This window comes from Bombina bombina, chromosome 7 (genome assembly GCF_027579735.1).
Source record: "Bombina bombina isolate aBomBom1 chromosome 7, aBomBom1.pri, whole genome shotgun sequence".
Taxonomy (NCBI): domain Eukaryota; kingdom Metazoa; phylum Chordata; class Amphibia; order Anura; family Bombinatoridae; genus Bombina; species Bombina bombina.
The window spans coordinates 305,252,512-305,271,536 of NC_069505.1; the positions used below are offsets into that span (position 1 = coordinate 305,252,512).

The 19,025-nt window shown below is 38.3% G+C and overlaps 1 protein-coding gene across 1 annotated transcript in view; it reads right to left on the bottom strand.

The window, feature by feature from the left end:
- Positions 1 to 115, bottom strand: part of LOC128636351 (uncharacterized) — a 126,291-nt gene extending 126,176 nt beyond the window's left edge. Inside the window, 1 exon segment of the mRNA XM_053689377.1 lies at positions 100 to 115. Coding sequence (XP_053545352.1) covers positions 100 to 115 — 16 coding nt within the window.
- Between the last annotated feature and the right edge of the window lie 18,910 nt (positions 116 to 19,025).

Sequence of the window (19,025 nt, forward strand, 5' to 3'; positions counted from 1 at the left end):
CTAGCCCTAAGCTTTTAGGTCATGTCAGTTTTAAAATTAAGCCAGGTCACTTGTGGTGTCTCATCACTGTCTCAAAGGTGTACAGGTGATGCTACTTACCTGAGAGGTGCTGCATATTGCCACGTGTCTGAAGAGTTACACTTTACACAGGGAAGAGAACTTACTCTGTAGATATTTATATGTCACTACACGTGCATCATCTGGAAAAAAAATCATATTGTTAGAAATGCCTGTCAATTCAAAGCCTGTCTGACCTCAAGAAACACAAACCCCTCCCTAGTCTGCAGAGTGGTTATGCTTCTTTTTTACACTGCAAACGAGTAAGCAATTACTTCATAGTGTGCATCAGTGTAGAAGGAAGAGTTTTTGGTATAGGTATATTGTGTGTGAATTGACACATAGATATATAGATTTTTGATTGCTGTTATGCACAAACTAGTCTGCCAGTTTTTATTTAAATGTATTAATAAAGATAGACAAATGTGCATCCCAAAAATTGCTGCATTCCCTTACAGTATTTGTCCTTACCACTCTTTTAGATTATTATACAATGAATCAGCCACACCTTCTGTAAATAAACAATATTCTACGAAGAACTGCTTTCACAAATTATTTCTGAACCTACTAACCTGCAGCTAGAGATCAAGTTATATTATATGTATGATGGTTACACAAGCATGCCCTGGCCCTGCCCAAAATGAATTGACACGCCCTTTCCACTCCATTCCACCCTGTAACTGGCATCAATCATTTCAACTGTGTAACACTTTTCATAACAGCAGGCAATATGTTATCTAACTAACTTTTTCACCCTTCAATCTCTGTACTTACCCTTTGTTTTCATAATTTCCAGGTGTTTACCAGAAACTTATGAAACTGATGAATTTTGAAATGCAATTTAATATAGCATAAAATTATAAATTGGCTTTCAGTTTATGACCTGCCAAAAAATGCCAAAATGGCTAAACAAAAACAACAACAACAAAATAATGTATATATATGAACTTATGGGTAAAGTCAGATATTGGGTAATCCTAGGACAAGGGACTGTGGGTAAAGCCAATGTTAGATCATAAACCCCCTCAGAGTGCAGGTGCTTCATTGAGTCACTGCATCAAACATATATATGATGCACTGTAATTCCCCCATCTTCACTATCTTTTTTTCCTCTGCCTGGGGGGTTCAAGAAGTCTGAGTTATTGTACATAAATTGGTCAAAGCTTATGTTTCTTCAACCTGTCAAATTAACAATTTACAGATAGACAGATGGATGACAAATGATAGATAGATAGATAGATAGATAGATAGATAGATAGATAGATAAATAGAAGATGGTTTGATAGATAGAGATAGATAGATAGAGATAGATAGATAAATAGATAGATAGATGATAGATGATAGATAGATAAATTGTTGCATTAGAATGTTTTTCAATAACAACAAAAATGGTACAAAACATTTTAAAGCAAATTTATAACGCAATTTTGTGAAATCTTGAAAATATTTCACTACACATTGAAAACATTTTTAAATTTGCCTAGGGTCTTAAGTCCCTGTCTTATTTAGTTTTTCACTAAACTCGCTCTTCTCTGCATTTTGTTTTCTGGTAAACAGAAAGAAAGCGCACTAATATGTTAGGGTACTGTTACTTACATATAATTATTTGTTAAACACATAAAGTCAGATGCACATGTGGTGAACCAATAACAAGAAGCATATGTAAGTATCGTCCAATCACTAGAAAGTTCCCAGTAGTTAATTGTTGCTCCCGATTCTACCAAGGTAAGTTTTTAATTAAATATTTTAAATAAAAAATAATTTAAACGCATTAGGTACTATTATCAATGCTGCATTAATTCATCATCATATTTTAGGTTTGATTGGTTACTGGGGGGGTGCTTGGCTTTTGCTATCCCCTTTGAAAACTTTGGTAAACATACAGGTTTACATGTCTAACCAGATTTTCCAGTTATTTTGCTTATGCAACTAAGGTTGCTTAGGTAATGTAAATTTCAGTCATCCAAATGGTAAATAATGGTTTAAGAAGCAATCAAATGTTGCTTGAATCATCTTGGATTTGAAAGAAGGTTGCTGTAGGGATGATTCAACAAAGCCTGGGATAAGTCTATCCTGAGGGTTATCTAATGAAATACTTGTCAGTGTCACCTGCAATTATAGTTTGAATATTTAAGACAATTGCTTGTCACAATTGTAATCAATAACTTAGGAAACAAATATTTAAAACATATTGGTCTCTTATTACATTACTGTAATTATTGCAATAGTTAAATGGAATACCATTTAAAGGGACAATATATGTAAGAATAAAAGTTACAAAATTCTGCACATAGTGATAGCCATGCCTGTGACAAAAAAAGCAGCTTTACCCAGTGCAGGAGCAGGCTACATTTAGTTTAACAAAGCGAGGTACAGCTACCCTAATAATACATAAATCTGCACATTGTGCAGATATTTACTGTCCTTTGGCTAGATTACGAGTTTTGCGGTACAGTTATACCACTGAAAAATTGTCCATTGTACGCTGAATGGCCAGGAACGCATATTACGAGTTGCAGCGGTATAGCTGTAATGCATGCATTTTAGCTTGTAACGCAAGGTCCATTCCACACTCAAAAAAAATTACGTTTAAATGTGGGATTTCCATAGCACCGGTATTACAGGTTGTGCGGTCCGGCTAAAATGCTTGCGTTACAACCTATACCAACATGATCCATTCCGCCATTTGAGAGCAGTAGTTATGGATTTTGAAAAACAAAAATGTTTCACAAAACTCATAACCAATTTGTTACAAAGTATACTAACACCCATAAACTACCTATTAACCCCTAAATCGCCACCCTCCTGCATTACAAACACTATTTAAAACTTATTAACCCTTAATCTGCCACCCACCCACATCGCGACTATTAAATAAATTTATTGACCCCTAATCTGCCGCCCACCCATCACCAACACTATTTAAATATATTAACCCCTAAACCACCACTCCCCGACATCGCCAACACTATTATTAACCCCTAAACCTCCGGCCTCCCACATTGCCGTCACTAAATAAACCTATTAACCCCTAAACCTCCGGCCTCCCACATAGCCGCCACTAAATAAACCTATTAACCCCTAAACCTCCGGCCTCTCACATCGCCGCCACTAAATAAACCTATTTACCCCTAAACCGCCGGCCCCCCACATCGCAAAATACTAAATTAAACTATTAACCCCTAAACCTAACACCCCCCTAACTTTAAATTAAAATTACAATATAACTATATTTAAATAAATAAACACTTAAATAAAAATAAACCTAACATTAAACTATAAATTAACCTAACATTACTATTCTATTAAAAAAAAGAAACTACCAATTAAAAATGTTAAATTACACATTTAAAAAAAACTAATCCTAAGAAAAAAATTAAAAAAATCTAAAATGACAAAAGATAATAAACACTAAATTACGAAAAATTTAAAAACACTAAGATTACAAAAAATAATAAACAAAATGATCAAAAATAAAAACAATTACACCTAATCTAATATCCCTATAAAATAAAAAAGCCCCCCCCAAAATAAAAGCACCCCCTAGCCTACAATAAACTACCAATAGGGGTTAATAGATTTTATTAGTGTCGGCGATGTCAGGGAGTGGCAGATTAGGGGTTAATAGCTTTTAATTAGGTGTCACCGATGTCGGGAGCGGCGGATTAGGGGTTAATAACTAGTGGCGGCGATGTCGGGGAGCGGAGGATTAGGGGTTAATAGCTTTTGTTAGTGGTGGTGATGTCAGGGAGCGGCGGATTAAGGGTTAATAATGTATTTAGTGTGGCCGATGTCAGGAGCGGCGGATTAGGGGTGTTTAGACTAGGGGTTTATGTAAGGCTGTTTAAATGTAGCTTTCTTTTCCACATAGACATCAATGGGGTTGCTATGGGGGCAAGTGTGCACAAGCACCTAAACTCAGCCCTTGGCTTTTGTGCGGTATGAAGCTTAACGCACAGCACAAGGAGGCTTTTCAGTAACTCGTAATGGCAGCGCTATGTTGAGCGAAATAACACAATTTTTTTGCGTTATTTTCGCACCCTGTTTAGCACAAAAAACTCGTAATCTAGGCGATTGTTTGTTATATTTATATAATACATGTTCATTTGTTTGTTAATAAACTGTTTTCTTGGAATCTTTTTATAACCATTTTAAAATTGTTAACCCCTTATATAAATATGAAAAATAGTTCTGGCAAAATATAGACAAAGTAAAAAAGTTAAATATGCTTATTATCTATTCTTTTATCCCCTCACAGTGGCATCTTTTATTTAGAAAAGTTTAAAAGGACACAAAACCCAAAAATCAGGATTCAGATAGAGAATACAATTTTAAACAATATTCCAATTTACTTCTATTATATAATTTGCTTAATTCTTTAGATATTTTTTGTTGAAGAAATAACAATGCACATGGGTGAGCCAATCACACGAGGCATCTATGTGCAGCCACCAATCAGCAAATAATGAGCCTATTTAGATATGCTTTTCAACAAAGGATATCAAGAGAATGAAGCAAATAAGAGAATAGACGTAAATCAGAAAGTTGTTTAAAATTGCATACGGTTTCATGTCCCTTCCCTTAAAGGTTCACAGATTGCCATATAGCATTACGAATAGCATATTGACAGCTTATAAAGTAAGTTCTGACAAAATGTGTATGTAATATAGGTTAATTTTTTGTTGTTTTGTTTTGCTCTTATAAACAAGCTACTTGCTGAGGTTTATCTTTATCAACCAACAAAACTGAGGGGTGCAGAAATTAATTTATGCAATATGGACTTTCTGCTTATTTTAATTTATATTGAACAAAAAGAGAAAATGATTTTTTTTCCAAAACAAAGATGTATCATATTTTGCTTTATTGTCTGATTTGAACAGCCAATAGGATTTCAGTAGCTCTCATCCTATTAGCTGATTTTAATTTCCAAAATCAAATCAGCCAATAGGAATGCAAGGTACGCCATTTTGAAAAGGCTCCCTTGCATTGAAGATTCAGTGTACGGCGGCGACCGTATGGTATGAAGAGGATGCTCCGCGCCGGATGTCTTCAGGATGTAGCTGCTCCGTGCCGCCGGGATAAGGATAGAAGACGCTGCCTGGATGGATGAAGACCTCACCGCCTGGATGAAGATGGATGTCCGGACTTCAAAAACTGTAAGGGGATCGTCAGGGGTTAGTGTTAGGTTTTTTAAACTTTTTTTTGGTGATTTTTTTTTATATTAGGGTTTGGACTTGTCTTAAAATAGCTGAATGCCTTTTTAAGGGCAAGAAAAAGAGCCCTTAATTTCGTTTGTTATTTTTTGTAATTTAGTATTTTTTTTATTTTTTGTCATTTTTATTTTTTTTATTTTTTGTCATTTAGTAATTTTATTTTTTTGTAACTGCAGATTTAATTTTTTTAGTAGTGTTAGTTTTTTTAATGAGTAATTTAATTTATTTAATTGATAGTTATTTTAATTTTAGTATAATAGTAATGTTAGTTTAATTTATAGTTTAAACTTAGGTTTTTTTAATTTCCCAGGTAAGTTTGTATTTATTTTAAGATAGGAATCTTGTAATTTTAATTTAAAGTTAGGGGGTTGTTAGGTTTAGGGGTAAATAGTTTAATTTAGATTTTTGGGATGTGGGGGACTGTCGGTTTAGGGGTTAATAGGTTTATTAGTTTCACTGATGTGGGAGGCCAGAGGTTTATGGGTTAATAACTTTATTTAGTCGCGGCAATGTCGGGGAACAGCGGAATAGGGTTTAATATCTTTATTATAGTGTGGGCGATGTTGGGGTGCGGGGGAATAGGGGTTAATAACTTTATTATAGTGGCAGCGATATCGAGAGGGGCAGAATAGGGGTTAATAGATTTATTTTGGTGGCGACGATATCGGGGCGGCAGATTAAGGGTGTTTAGACGTGGGGTTTATGTTAGAGTGTTTTGTTTTTTTTCCCCATAGACATCAATAGGGTTGCGTGACAGAGTTTTTCATTCCGCCATCGCAGGTGTTAGTTTTTTTTCTAACACTTTCTCCCTATTGATGTCTATGGGGAAAGCGTGCACGAGCACGTCAAAGCAGCACTTGGATTTTGTGCAGTATGGAGCTCATCGCAACCATATCGCACGCACAAGGCGGCCTTTTCAAAACTCGTAATTGCAGCGATATGGAGAGTGAAATAACGCATTTTTTTGTTGCGTTCGTTTCGCACCCTCTATAGCGCAAAACTTGTAATCTAGGTGTGTCTTTCTTATGCATGAAGAAAACTATTTGAGCTTAATGTATATTAAAAATATACAGTAAATATATAATAATAATTTAATGGCGATTCTTTCATCATATGCAGGGGTGGAAAATATCACTATAGTTTGCTAGTCAGGTGTTAAAAGATACTAGCCCAAATGGAAAAAGTTACTAGTTCACTCAATGTTAAAGGGACAGTCAACTCAAAAATGTATATTGTTTAAAAAGATAGATAATCCCTTTATTGCCCATTCCCCAGTTTTGCATAACCAACACAGTTATATTAATATACTTTTTACCTCTGTGATTACCTTGCATCTAAACCTCTTCTGACAGCCCCTGATCACATGACTTTTTATTTATTATCTATTGATTTGCATTTTAGCTGTGTTGTGCAGAACCCCACGGGCGTGAGCACAATGTTATCTATATGGCCCACATGAACTAGCAGTCACCTGTTGTGAAAAGTTAATTAAAAAAAAAGCATGTGATAAGAGGCTGTCTATAGTGGCTTAGAAACAGGCAGAAATTTAGAGGTTTGAATGTTATAAAGTAAATTAATATAACAAAGCTGGGGAATGGGTAGTAAAGGTGTTATCTAACTTTTTAAACAATAAAAATTTTAGTGTTGACTTCCCTTTAAAGTAAGGAAAAGGGCAGATTTTTTTACTTGTGTCTGGGACTAGTGGAGTCATTAAAAAGTTCTCTTTCTCTGTCTGTGGTATTTAAATTTGAAGTTAATGTAAATGAAGTCTGTGCTTTAATGTAGCCCATTTATAATAATCCCTATATATTTTAATTAAACAAATTAAGCTTATTTGAGTGGAAATTTCATATCTTTATCTCCTGAGTGTGCAATAAATGTCAAACTATGATCTATCTCACTGTTTTTCAAACCTGTTCTAAGGCCAGATTTTCAGGATTACCTTGGATAAGAGCAGGGAAAATATTCATGTTTACTAATCATCTGATTATTTCACCTGTGCTATAGTTCAGATATCCTCAAAATCTGGCCTGTTAGGGAGGCCTGACAAAGGGTTTAAAAGCCAGTGATCTATTCCAATCCACAATAAGAGAAATGTCATCTGTGATGACCCTGTTCAGGAAAAACCTAGATACTGGAAAGTATCAAACTACCAAAGATAGGAAAGATGACAACTACAAGTAAATGAATACAGATAGTTGTTGAAATATTACAGTTTAATTATAATTATTATATAATTATACTTTTATTACCATGAATTCATGGTAATAAAGAGACACTTAACAAATCCTTAGTCAATAGAGCTTGCAATCTATGGAATAAATATATCATATTGTACATTGTTTTGTTTATTCTAATATATTATTTTACAAGAAGAGTGAAAAACGTACCATAAATACTCTTTATACAAAAGCAGTAACAAATCTCTGACAATATTGCCTATTTTGTTTGAATATATTTATATAAATATTGTATGTTCATTAAAACAATTAGTTTATATAAAAGTTCAAACATATTGGTCTAGATTACAAGTGGAGCGAAAAAAAATAAGCGTTATTGAGCGCTAACTGCTTTTAAGTTAAATATTCTTGTGCTCGTCTTACAAGTTGAAAGTAAAAACGAGGCGCTTGAGTGAAAAACTTGGGTGTGCTAACATCTGGAAGTTGGATATCAGGGCCTGGCTAACTGTCTTTCCCAACATACTTTTATGGGGTACTTTACAAAAGCCTATTCTGACTTTTGCTTGAGCTCTGACCCGAAGGTGCGTTAGGACAACTGGGCTAAAGACGAAAATGCATTAAGAAATACTTATGTTCTTCACTTAAAAGATAATGTTCTTTTATTTTTAAATATATATATATATATATATATATATATATATATATATATATATATATATATATATATATATATATATATATATATATATATATATATATATATTGTGACGGACTCAGGCTACCCCAACTGGGTAGCTCTACCAAGAAGGTCCTTCCTTTACCTGGAACTTGTAGCTATAGCGCGGAGAAGTGATTATAGCTAGAGCCCATCCAAATAACCAGACAAAACCAGTATTCAGGTGAAACATGAACAGACTTTATTGTGAAACACACACACTTATATACACCTAGCTCATCATGATAAGGGTCTTATCTGACCCTCAGATCTCCCACCATTCCTGCCCCTCCAGACAGACTGGTGCCCCCCAAAGCAGCCATAGTTCCATACAGTCTCCGTGATAGAGAGGTAGAGGTTTTGGGATGATCGCGAGGGAGCGACGGCTATTCCCAGGTACAAATGGAGAGCCCCAGGCCCCAAGGTGTTCCAGTCCAAAAAAACTACATGATCCGTCGCTGGGGTCCAGAGCGGCAGTGGATCAAAGGTACACCAGGTAAGCGCTAGTGGAGAAGGGGTTGTATGGGGGTCTGAAACCCCAAGTTCCCAAGGAAGCTCCCTTTCGGCAATCACCCCACCTCTTGCCGTCCCTAGGGGTACCAATCCCCAATAGAGCGGAGCTCTGGGGCAAAGGGCCACTGAAGTGACCTGGGGTAAAGGTTAGTTGGTATCCGGGGTGGTGCAGCCATCTGGTAGTTCCAGGAGCCCGGCCAGCCGGAAAGGAGTTAGGCGGTCAGCAATCAGCTCTTCCGTAAGGAGGTACAAACAGCAAAACAAGAAACAGGAATACTTTGGGAGATCCCGTAAGCCATGAAAAGGCCAAAACTGGTGTGAAAAGGAGTGAGCCAGGTAGTAGGGGTGGGGGTTCGCCTTAGCACCCCAGTATCCCCCACTGAAAATTCCGGCAGACCAGGCTAGATCCACACACGGGTCAGCCTGGGGCTGCCCGGGGAGCTATTCCAACTCAGTTTGCCAGGAAAGTCCATCAGCATTCCCATTGCTCTTCCCCGGCCGGTATTGAGTAGTGAAGTTGAAGGGCTGCAAGGCTAAGCTCCACCGCAACAGGCATCCATTGTTCCCAGAAACTCTGTTGAGCCAGACCAGTGGATTGTGGGCCGTAAAAACGGTGAAGGCCCTTCCATATAGATACGATTGTAGTTTTTTAAGGGCCCACATCAGGGCCAGACATTCTTTCTCCATGGCCGCGTAGTCTATTTCTCTGGGCAATAGCTTCCTACTGATATAGGCTACGCAGGCATAATCCTGGAGATCATCAAGAAGGTGATTTACCATTCTCTGAAAGGTCCCAAACGGCATGACCTTAAACTGGTATAGGACAAATGGGGTGATGAAGGCCAACTTCGGAATAGATTCCGGGTCCAGGGGGATTGGCCAGTACCCCTTGCAGAGGTCTAGGATGGTCAGGAAGTTGCCGCGGGCGATGCAGTCTAGGAGGTCATCTACCGGGGCATAGGGTAGGCATTGGTCATGGTTCTGTCATTGAGCCTACGGTAGTCTATGCAGAACCGGGTGGTCCTGTTTGGGTACCAGCACCACTGGGGATGCCAGGGACTGTTGGAAGGCTCAATGAGGCCTGTGTCCAGCATCTCCCTGAGCTCGCTGCGCATATTTTCCCTAACTGATTCGGGGACCCGGTACACTGGCTGCCCCAGGGACACCTGTCTCGGGGTCTCCACTCGGTGCACCACTACTGTGGTGTACCCAGGGTCAGTGAAGAACATGTCTCGTTGGTTCTCTTGCACCTGTCTGACTTGCTCCCTCTGCCTAGTCCTTAGCCTCTCGTCTAGCTTTATGTCCCCTATGCCTGTGGGGGCCCTATTCTGCCTGGGTAGCTCCGGCATGGGGAGACTTTCGGAGTCCTCCATAGCCGGGACACATATGGTGGCTACCTCCTCTGGCCAATCCTGGTATGCCTTCAGCATGTTCACATGAAAGGTCTGGCGGACCCGGTCATCTGAGCATTTGCCTACCAGGTAGGTCATGTCACACAGCTGCTCTACTACTCGATAGGGTCCCTGCCAAGAAGCCTGTAGCTTGTCCATCTTAACAGGCTTCAGGGCCAGGACCTTCTGCCCCACGTCTAAGGTGCGGTTACGAGCATTCCTGACGTACCATCTGCCTGCTTCCCCCCCTCTCGGTAACCCTGTATAGGAGCCCTCCCATTCAAAACGGTTCCCTATGAGGCCACCTGGGTCGGTCCCTGCCTGAGCACGGTAGGGAGCTAAGGTCGGGTCTCTCAATGTCTCCACTATACTTATATTCTTCATCCATCCTGTGTGGACAGTGAAATATATTTTTGCCTTTTTCCTACATGGTCAGTGGAACTTTTATTGGTGTTGATTTATCAGCAGTGCTGGAACCATCACAAACTGTACAAAATGTATATATATTTGTGTGTGCAGATCCCCTGCTTGATGTTTTCATATATATATACAGGTAGCCCTCAGTTTACGCCGGGGTTAGGTTCCAGAAGGAATGGTTGTAAATCGAAACCGTTGTAAATTGAAACCCAGTTTATAATGTAAGTCAATGGGAAGTGAGGGGGTTAGGTTCCAGGCCCCTCTCAAAATTGTCATAAGTAACACCTAATACATTATTTTTAAAGCTTTGAAATGAAGACTTTACATGCTAAACAGCATTATAAACCTAATAAAATAATCACACAACACAGAATATATAATTAAACTAAGTTAAATGAACAAAAACATTTGCTAAACAGCATTATAAACCTAATAAAATAATCACACAACACAGACTTCACTTGCATTTTTCTGCAAACAGTTCTTTCCATGCATTCCAATCTGGACTGATTTATAGACAGGAAGATCTTGTTCCTTTGAAATCTGCTCGAGAGCTCAGGTCTGGTTACACTGATTAATTTCAGCTTGCTTGGCTTGCATACCTTTGCTGCAACACAGCTCCACCCACTGGCTATTTTAATCAATGCACTGATTCTCAATGCTTTTCAATAGCAGTCACATGACTGAAAAAAAAGGTTGTTATTCTGAACCGGTGTAAATTGAACCGTTGTAAACCGAGGGCCACCTGTATATATATATATATATATATATATATATATATATATATATATATATATATATATATATATATATATATATATATATATATATATATATATATATATATATATACATATACACAAAACAACATTTCATATTAGGGGGAGGCAAAAAGTGAGTTTAAAATCCTCCACTACACACAAAATATAAAGAAAATAACTCATTGTGTAGTTCATTAACAAATCTGGACAGGCCAGAAGGCTTATATTTCCCACAGAAAACCTCTGAATTACATTGTTTCCACTGCTGCAAAGGATTCTGGTTAAGATATGCAAATGAGGTTCACATTGACATACTTTTATATATATATATATTAGGGTTGCACCGATACCATTTTTTTAAGACCAAGTACAAGTACCGATACTTTTTTTCAAATACTCACCGATACCAATTACCGATACTTTTTTTATGTCATAACAGTACCAAGCACAATACAGACTAATGATTTATCACTTCTTTAGAATTATGAACTGTATCTTAAAAGACATTTTGAAATAATAAAACAGTTTTATGTGCTTGTTGTCACAAAGTTCACAGAACATGTTTATAAATAAAATTATTACAATAAAATATATTAATAACAACAACAATAAATAACAGCTGCTGGGGCTGGAAAGCTACAATTTAAAGGGGCGATTACTGGATGCAATTGGGTTGTAGGGTGCCTATATAACTGATAAATCTGACATTTGTATTTAATACAAAGTAATATAATTTAATTCTTCCAGCTGTAAAGTAGCAGCTTTTAAAGCACTGCTCTGACGTAAAATAATACAAATAACAGCAATTTGTTTTGGCAGAACAGAAGTGAACAAATTTTAGTTAAGTCTCCACTCCCGCTTAAAATGAAATGGGAACATACAGTTTGAAAAACGCCACAAGATGGCATATGGGTAGGAATTGGAGGTATCGGTTTAAGTATCGGTGCATTTGCATGAGTACAAGTACTCATGCAAATACTTGGTATCGATACCGATACCGATACTAGTATCGGTATCGGTGCAACCCTAATATATATATATATATATATATATATATATATATATATATATATATATATATATATATATATATATATATGTGTGGGTGTGTTTTGTGTTTATCTATATGCACCATAGTTTAGAACAGTGTGAAGATCTGCACTATTTCCACTATTGCTCGAGCATGGACATGAGATTTTCAGCATTCCCCATAGAAGTCTATTATGTGAGGGATTTACCACACCTACGCTATCCAACCTCCAGATGTTATTGCACCCCAGGCTTTATCTCTCAACTTGTAATATGAGACTAAAAATGGATGTGCTATACAGGGAGTGCAGAATTATTAGGCAAATGAGTATTTTGACCACATCATCCTCTTTATGCATGTTGTCTTACTCCAAGCTGTATAGGCTCGAAAGCCTACTACCAATTAAGCATATTAGGTGATGTGCATCTCTGTAATGAGAAGGGGTGTGGTCTAATGACATCAACACCCTATATCAGGTGTGCATAATTATTAGGCAACTTCCTTTCCTTTGGCAAAATGGGTCAAAAGAAGGACTTGACAGGCTCAGAAAAGTCAAAAATAGTGAGATATCTTGCAGAGGGATGCAGCACTCTTAAAATTGCAAAGCTTCTGAAGCGTGATCATCGAACAATCAAGCGTTTCATTCAAAATAGTCAACAGGGTCGCAAGAAGCGTGTGGAAAAACCAAGGCGCAAAATAACTGCCCATGAACTGAGAAAAGTCAAGCGTGCAGCTGCCAAGATGCCACTTGCCACCAGTTTGGCCATATTTCAGAGCTGCAACATCACTGGAGTGCCCAAAAGCACAAGGTGTGCAATACTCAGAGACATGGCCAAGGTAAGAAAGGCTGAAAGACGACCACCACTGAACAAGACACACAAGCTGAAACGTCAAGACTGGGCCAAGAAATATCTCAAGACTGATTTTTCTAAGGTTTTATGGACTGATGAAATGAGAGTGAGTCTTGATGGGCCAGATGGATGGGCCCGTGGCTGGATTGGTAAAGGGCAGAGAGCTCCAGTCCAACTCAGACACCAGCAAGGTGGAGGTGGAGTACTGGTTTGGGCTGGTATCATCAAAGATGAGCTTGTGGGGCCTTTTCGGGTTGAGGATGGAGTCACGCTCAACTCCCAGTCCTACTGCCAGTTTCTGGAAGACACCTTCTTCAAGCAGTGGTACAGGAAGAAGTCTGCATCCTTCAAGAAAAACATGATTTTCATGCAGGACAATGCTCCATCACACCCGTCCAAGTACTCCACAGCGTGGCTGGCAAGAAAGGGTATAAAAGAAGAAAATCTAATGACATGGCCTCCTTGTTCACCTGATATGAACCCCATTGAGAACCTGTGGTCCATCATCAAATGTGAGATTTACAAGGAGGGAAAACAGTACACCTCTCTGAACAGTGTCTGGGAGGCTGTGGTTGCTGCTGCACGCAATGTTGATGGTGAACAGATCAAAACACTGACAGAATCCATGGATGGCAGGCTTTTGAGTGTCCTTGCAAAGAAAGGTGGCTATATTGGTCACTGATTTGTTTTTGTTTTGTTTTTGAATGTCAGAAATATATATTTGTGAATGTTGAGATGTTATATTGGTTTCACTGGTAAAAATAAATAATTGAAACGGGTATATATTTGTTTTTTGTTAAGTTGCCTAATAATTATGCACAGTAATAGTCACCTGCACACACAGATATCCCCCTAAAATAGCTAAAACTAAAAACAAACTAAAAACTACTTCCAAAAATATTCAGCTTTGATATTAATGAGTTTTTTGGGTTCATTGAGAACATGGTTGTTGTTCAATAATAAAATTAATCCTCAAAAATACAACTTGCCTAATAATTCTGCACTCCCTGTAGATTGTGCTCTAGCAATGTTAGTGCACCATAGAGCTAACATTTTTACACTCCATTTGTAATCTAGGCCTTAATGTGTGTTTAGGTGTGGAATTGTTTTGGGGACACAATCCCACTGGGTTCTTGAATAGTTGTACTAATAACATTGGCTTGAAAATTGAGAGCACGTATTGTCTACTGCAACAAAACATGCACCTAAAGAAGAGCAGTAAATATGCCTCTATGCATATTATTGATGCCGCACCCACACCTTTTTCATAAGGAGAGGCCAGATTTTACTCGCATTTACCATGTGTTAGGCCATGCACTATATTTTGAATAGTGCTGGCAGTGTTAATTAAATAATTAATATTCATGCATCATTTTTGTTATCTTTTATTTGCAAAACGTCGCCAAATTCTTTACAACCAGATATTGGGCGCGATCCGATAAACAGCGTAGTTTGCGGCGCAAGCGAGGGAACCCGCGTCGCCCGCAGTTTCAGCTCGCAACTCGAGCTATCCAATATGCGGCGCCGTCAGTTGCTAAAGTGGCGCAAGTCTGACAAAGTAGCGATGTCCAGAAATCTGCGTAAGTACAGATTTTTGGAGTCGCCAGTGACTTGCGCCACGTTAGAAACTGCCGGCGCCTACAAAACCTGACTAAAGTCTAAATCACCCGCACTATCTAACACGCCTCCTAAACATAGCCCGACACGTCTAACCCTCTATCCGCTATCCCCCCTCACTAGCCTAACAATAAAAAAATGTATTAACCCCTAAACCGCCGCTCCCGTAGCCCGCCGCAACCTAATAAAGTTATTAACCCCTAAACCGCCGCTCCCGGACCCCGCCGCCAGCTATATTAAATCTCTAACCCCCTAAAGTGAGCCCCTACACCGCCGCCATCTATTTTAGAATTATTAACCCCTAATTTAATCCCCCTACCCCGCCGCCATCTATATTAAATTATTTAACCCCTAATCTAATCCCCCTACCCCGCCGCCAGCTATATTAAATTATTTAACCTCTAAAATACTAAACTATCCCTACCACTAAACCTAAGTCTAACCCTACAAATAGCCCTGAAAGGGGCTTTTTGCGTGGCATTACCCCAAAGTAAACTGCTCTTTTGCCAGCCCTTAAAAGTGCTTTTTGCGGGGCATGCCCCAAAGAAAACTGCTCTTTTACCAGCCCTTAAAAGGGCTTTTGGCGGGGCTTTTTCACAAAGTAAACAGCTCTTTTGCATCTAAGCTAAATCCCCCTACACCGCCGCCACCTATAATAAATGTATTACCCCCTAATCTAATCCCCCTACACCGCCGCCAGCTATATTAAATACATTAACCCCTAATCTAATCCCCCTACACCGCCGCCAGCTATATTAAATACATTAACCCCTAATCTAATCCCCCTACACCGCCGCCAGCTATATTAAATACATTAACCCCTAATCTAATCCCCCTACACCGCCGCCAGCTATATTAACTATATTAACCCTAATTATATTAGGGTTAATATAGTTAATATAATTATTATATTATATATATTAACTATATTAACCCTAATTATATTAGGGTTAATATAGTTAATATAGTTACTATAGTATTTATATTAACTATATTAACTCTATCTAACCCTAACTAAATTCTTATTAAATTAATCTAATTCATATTATAAACTAAAATATTCCTATTTAAATCTAAATACTTACCTATAAAATAAACCCTAAGATAGCTACAATATAATTAATAATTACATTGTAGCTATGTTAGGGTTTATATTTATTTTACAGGTAAATTGTTAATTATTTTAACTAGGTATAATAGCTATTAAATAGTTATTAACTATTTAATATCTACCTAGTTAAAATAATTACCCAATTACCTGTAAAATAAATCCTAACCTAAGTTACAAATACACCTACACTATCAATAAATTAAATAAACTACAAATATCTATCTAAAAATACAATTAAATAAACTGAACTAAATTACAAAAATAAACAAACACTAAATTACAAAAAATAAAAAAAAGATTACAAGATTGTTAAGCTAATTACACCTATTCTAAGCCCCCTAATAAAATAATAAAGCCCCCCAAAATAAAAAAAATTCCCTGCCCTATTCTAAATTAAAAAAAGTTCAAAGCTCTTTACCTTACCAGCCCTTAAAAGGGCCTTTTGTGGGGCATGCCCCAAAGAATTCAGCTCTTTTGCATTTCAATAAATATACAATACCTCCCCCACATTACAACCCACCACCCACATACCCCTATTCTAAACCCACCCAAACCCCCTTAAAAAAGCCTAACACTACCCCCCTGAAGATCTCCCTACCTTGTCTTCACCACACCGGGCCGAACTCCTCATCCGATCCGGGCGATGTCTTCCTCCAAGCGGCAAAGAAGAATTCTTCTTCCCGGCGACGTGTTCCTCCAAACGGCAAAGAAGAATTCTTCATCCCGGCGACGTCTTCCTCCAAGCGGCAGCAAAGTCTTCTTCCTTCCGGCAGCATCTTCCATCAAGCGGCATCTTCAATCTTCTTTCTTCGCTCCGCCGCCGCGGAGCATCCATCCCGGCCGACGACTGAACGACGAATGAGGTACCTTTAAATGACGTCATCCAAGATGGCGTCCGCCGAATTCCAGTTCAATCCGATTGGCTGATTGGTTCAGCCAATCGGATTGAACTTGAATCTGATTGGCTGATTTTTCAGATTTTTCTACCTTAATTCCGATTGGCTGATAGAATCCTATCAGCCAATCGGAATTCGGCGGACGCCATCTTGGATGACGTCATTTAAAGATACCTCATTCGTCGTTCAGTCGTTGGCCGGGATGGATGCTCCGCGGCGGCGGAGCGAAGAAAGAAGATTGAAGATGCCGCTTGATGGAAGATGCTGTCGGAAGGAAGAAGACGTTGCTGCCGCTTGGAGGAAGACATCGCCGGGAGGAAGAATTCTTCTTTGCCGCTTGGAGGAAGACATCGCCCGGATCGGATGAGGAGTTCGGCCCAGTGTGGTGAAGACAAGGTAGGGAGATCTTCGGGGGGGTAGTGTTAGGCTTTTTTAAGGGGGGTTTGGGTGGGTTTAGAATAGGGGTATGTGGGTGGTGGGTTGTAATGTTGGGGGGGGTATTGTATATTTATTGAAATGCAAAAGAGCTGAATTCTTTGGGGCATGCCCCACAAAAGGCCCTTTTAAGGGCTGGTAAGGTAAAGAGCTTTGAACTTTTTTTAATTTAATTAATTTAATCTTGTAATCTTTTTTTTTATTTTTTGTAATTTAGTGTTTGGTTTTTTTTGTAATTTAGTTCAGTTTATTTTATTGTATTTTTAGATAGATATTTGTAGTTTATTTAATTTATTGATAGTGTAGGTGTATTTGTAACTTAGGTTAGGATTTGTTTTACAGGTAATTGGGTAATTATTTTAACTAGGTAGCTATTAAATAGTTAATAACTATTTAATAGCTATTATACCTAGTTAAAATAATTAACAATTTACCTGTAAAATAAATATAAACCCTAACATAGCTACAATGTAATTATTAATTATATTGTAGCTATCTTAGGGTTTATTTTATAGGTAAGTATTTAGATTTAAATAGGAATATTTTAGTTTATAATATGAATTAGATTAATTTAATAAGAATTTAGTTAGGGGTGTTAGGGTTAGATAGAGTTAATATAGTTAATATAAATACTATAGTTACTATATTAACTATATTAACCCTAATATAATTATGGTTAAAATAGTTAATACTTATAATATAATAACTATATTAACTATAATATACTTAGGGTTAATATAGATAATATAGCTGGCGGCGGGGTAGGTAGATTAAATTAGGGGTTAATAATTTTAATAGAGATGGCGGCGGTGTAAGGGGCTTACATTAGGGGTTAATACTATTAATATAGGTGGCGGCGGTGTAGGGAGGGCAGGTTATAGGGCAAAAGAGCTGTTTACTTTGGGGCAAAGCCCCGCAAAAGGCCCTTTTAAGGGCTGGTAATAGAGTTTATTACTTTAGGGGGATTAGATTAAGGGTTAATAATATTAATATAGCTGGCGGCGGTATAGGGGGATTAGATTAGGGGTTAATAATTTTTATATAGGTGGCGGCGGTATAAGGGGTCAGATTAGTGGATAGATAAGGTAGATGGCAGCGGTGTAAGGTGTTCACATTAGGGGATAGATAAGGTAGATGGCGGCAGTTTTAGGGGTTCACATTAGGCGATAGATAAGGTAGGTGGCGGCGGTTTTAGGGGCTCACAGTAGGGGGTTAGTTTATGTAGATGGCGGCGGGGTCCGGGAGCGGCGGTTTAGGGGTTAATAACTTTATTAGGGATTGCGGCGGGGGATCGCGGTTGACAGGTAGATAGACTTTGCGCATGCGTTAGGTGTTAGGTTTTATTTAGCAGATCGCGGTTGACAGCTAGATAGACATTGCGCATGCGTTAGGTGTTAGGTTTATTTTCTAGCTAGTTTAGGGAGTTACGGGGCTCCAATAGTCAGCGTAAGGCTTCTTACGGCTGCTTTTTGTGGCGAGGTGAAAATGGAGTAAGATTTCTCCATTTTCGCCACGTAAGTCCTTACGCTGCATATTGGATACCAAACTGCGCTGGTTTGGTATACCTGCCTATAGCCCAAAAAACTACGGGCGACGGCAGAAATATACGCGCGTAACTTCTAGGTTACGCCGTATATAGGATACCAAACCAGTGCAAATATTGGCGTCGCCGGCTTTTGCGGGCGACGATTTTTATCGGATCGACCCCATTATTGCTAATTGTTCATTTATCCAGGTTCAAAAAATTCTATAACTTATTTTTTCAAAAATAAAACATTTAGGGCCAGATTATAAGTGGAGTGCAAAATATTGCTTTTGCTAAAGCGATATTTGTGCTC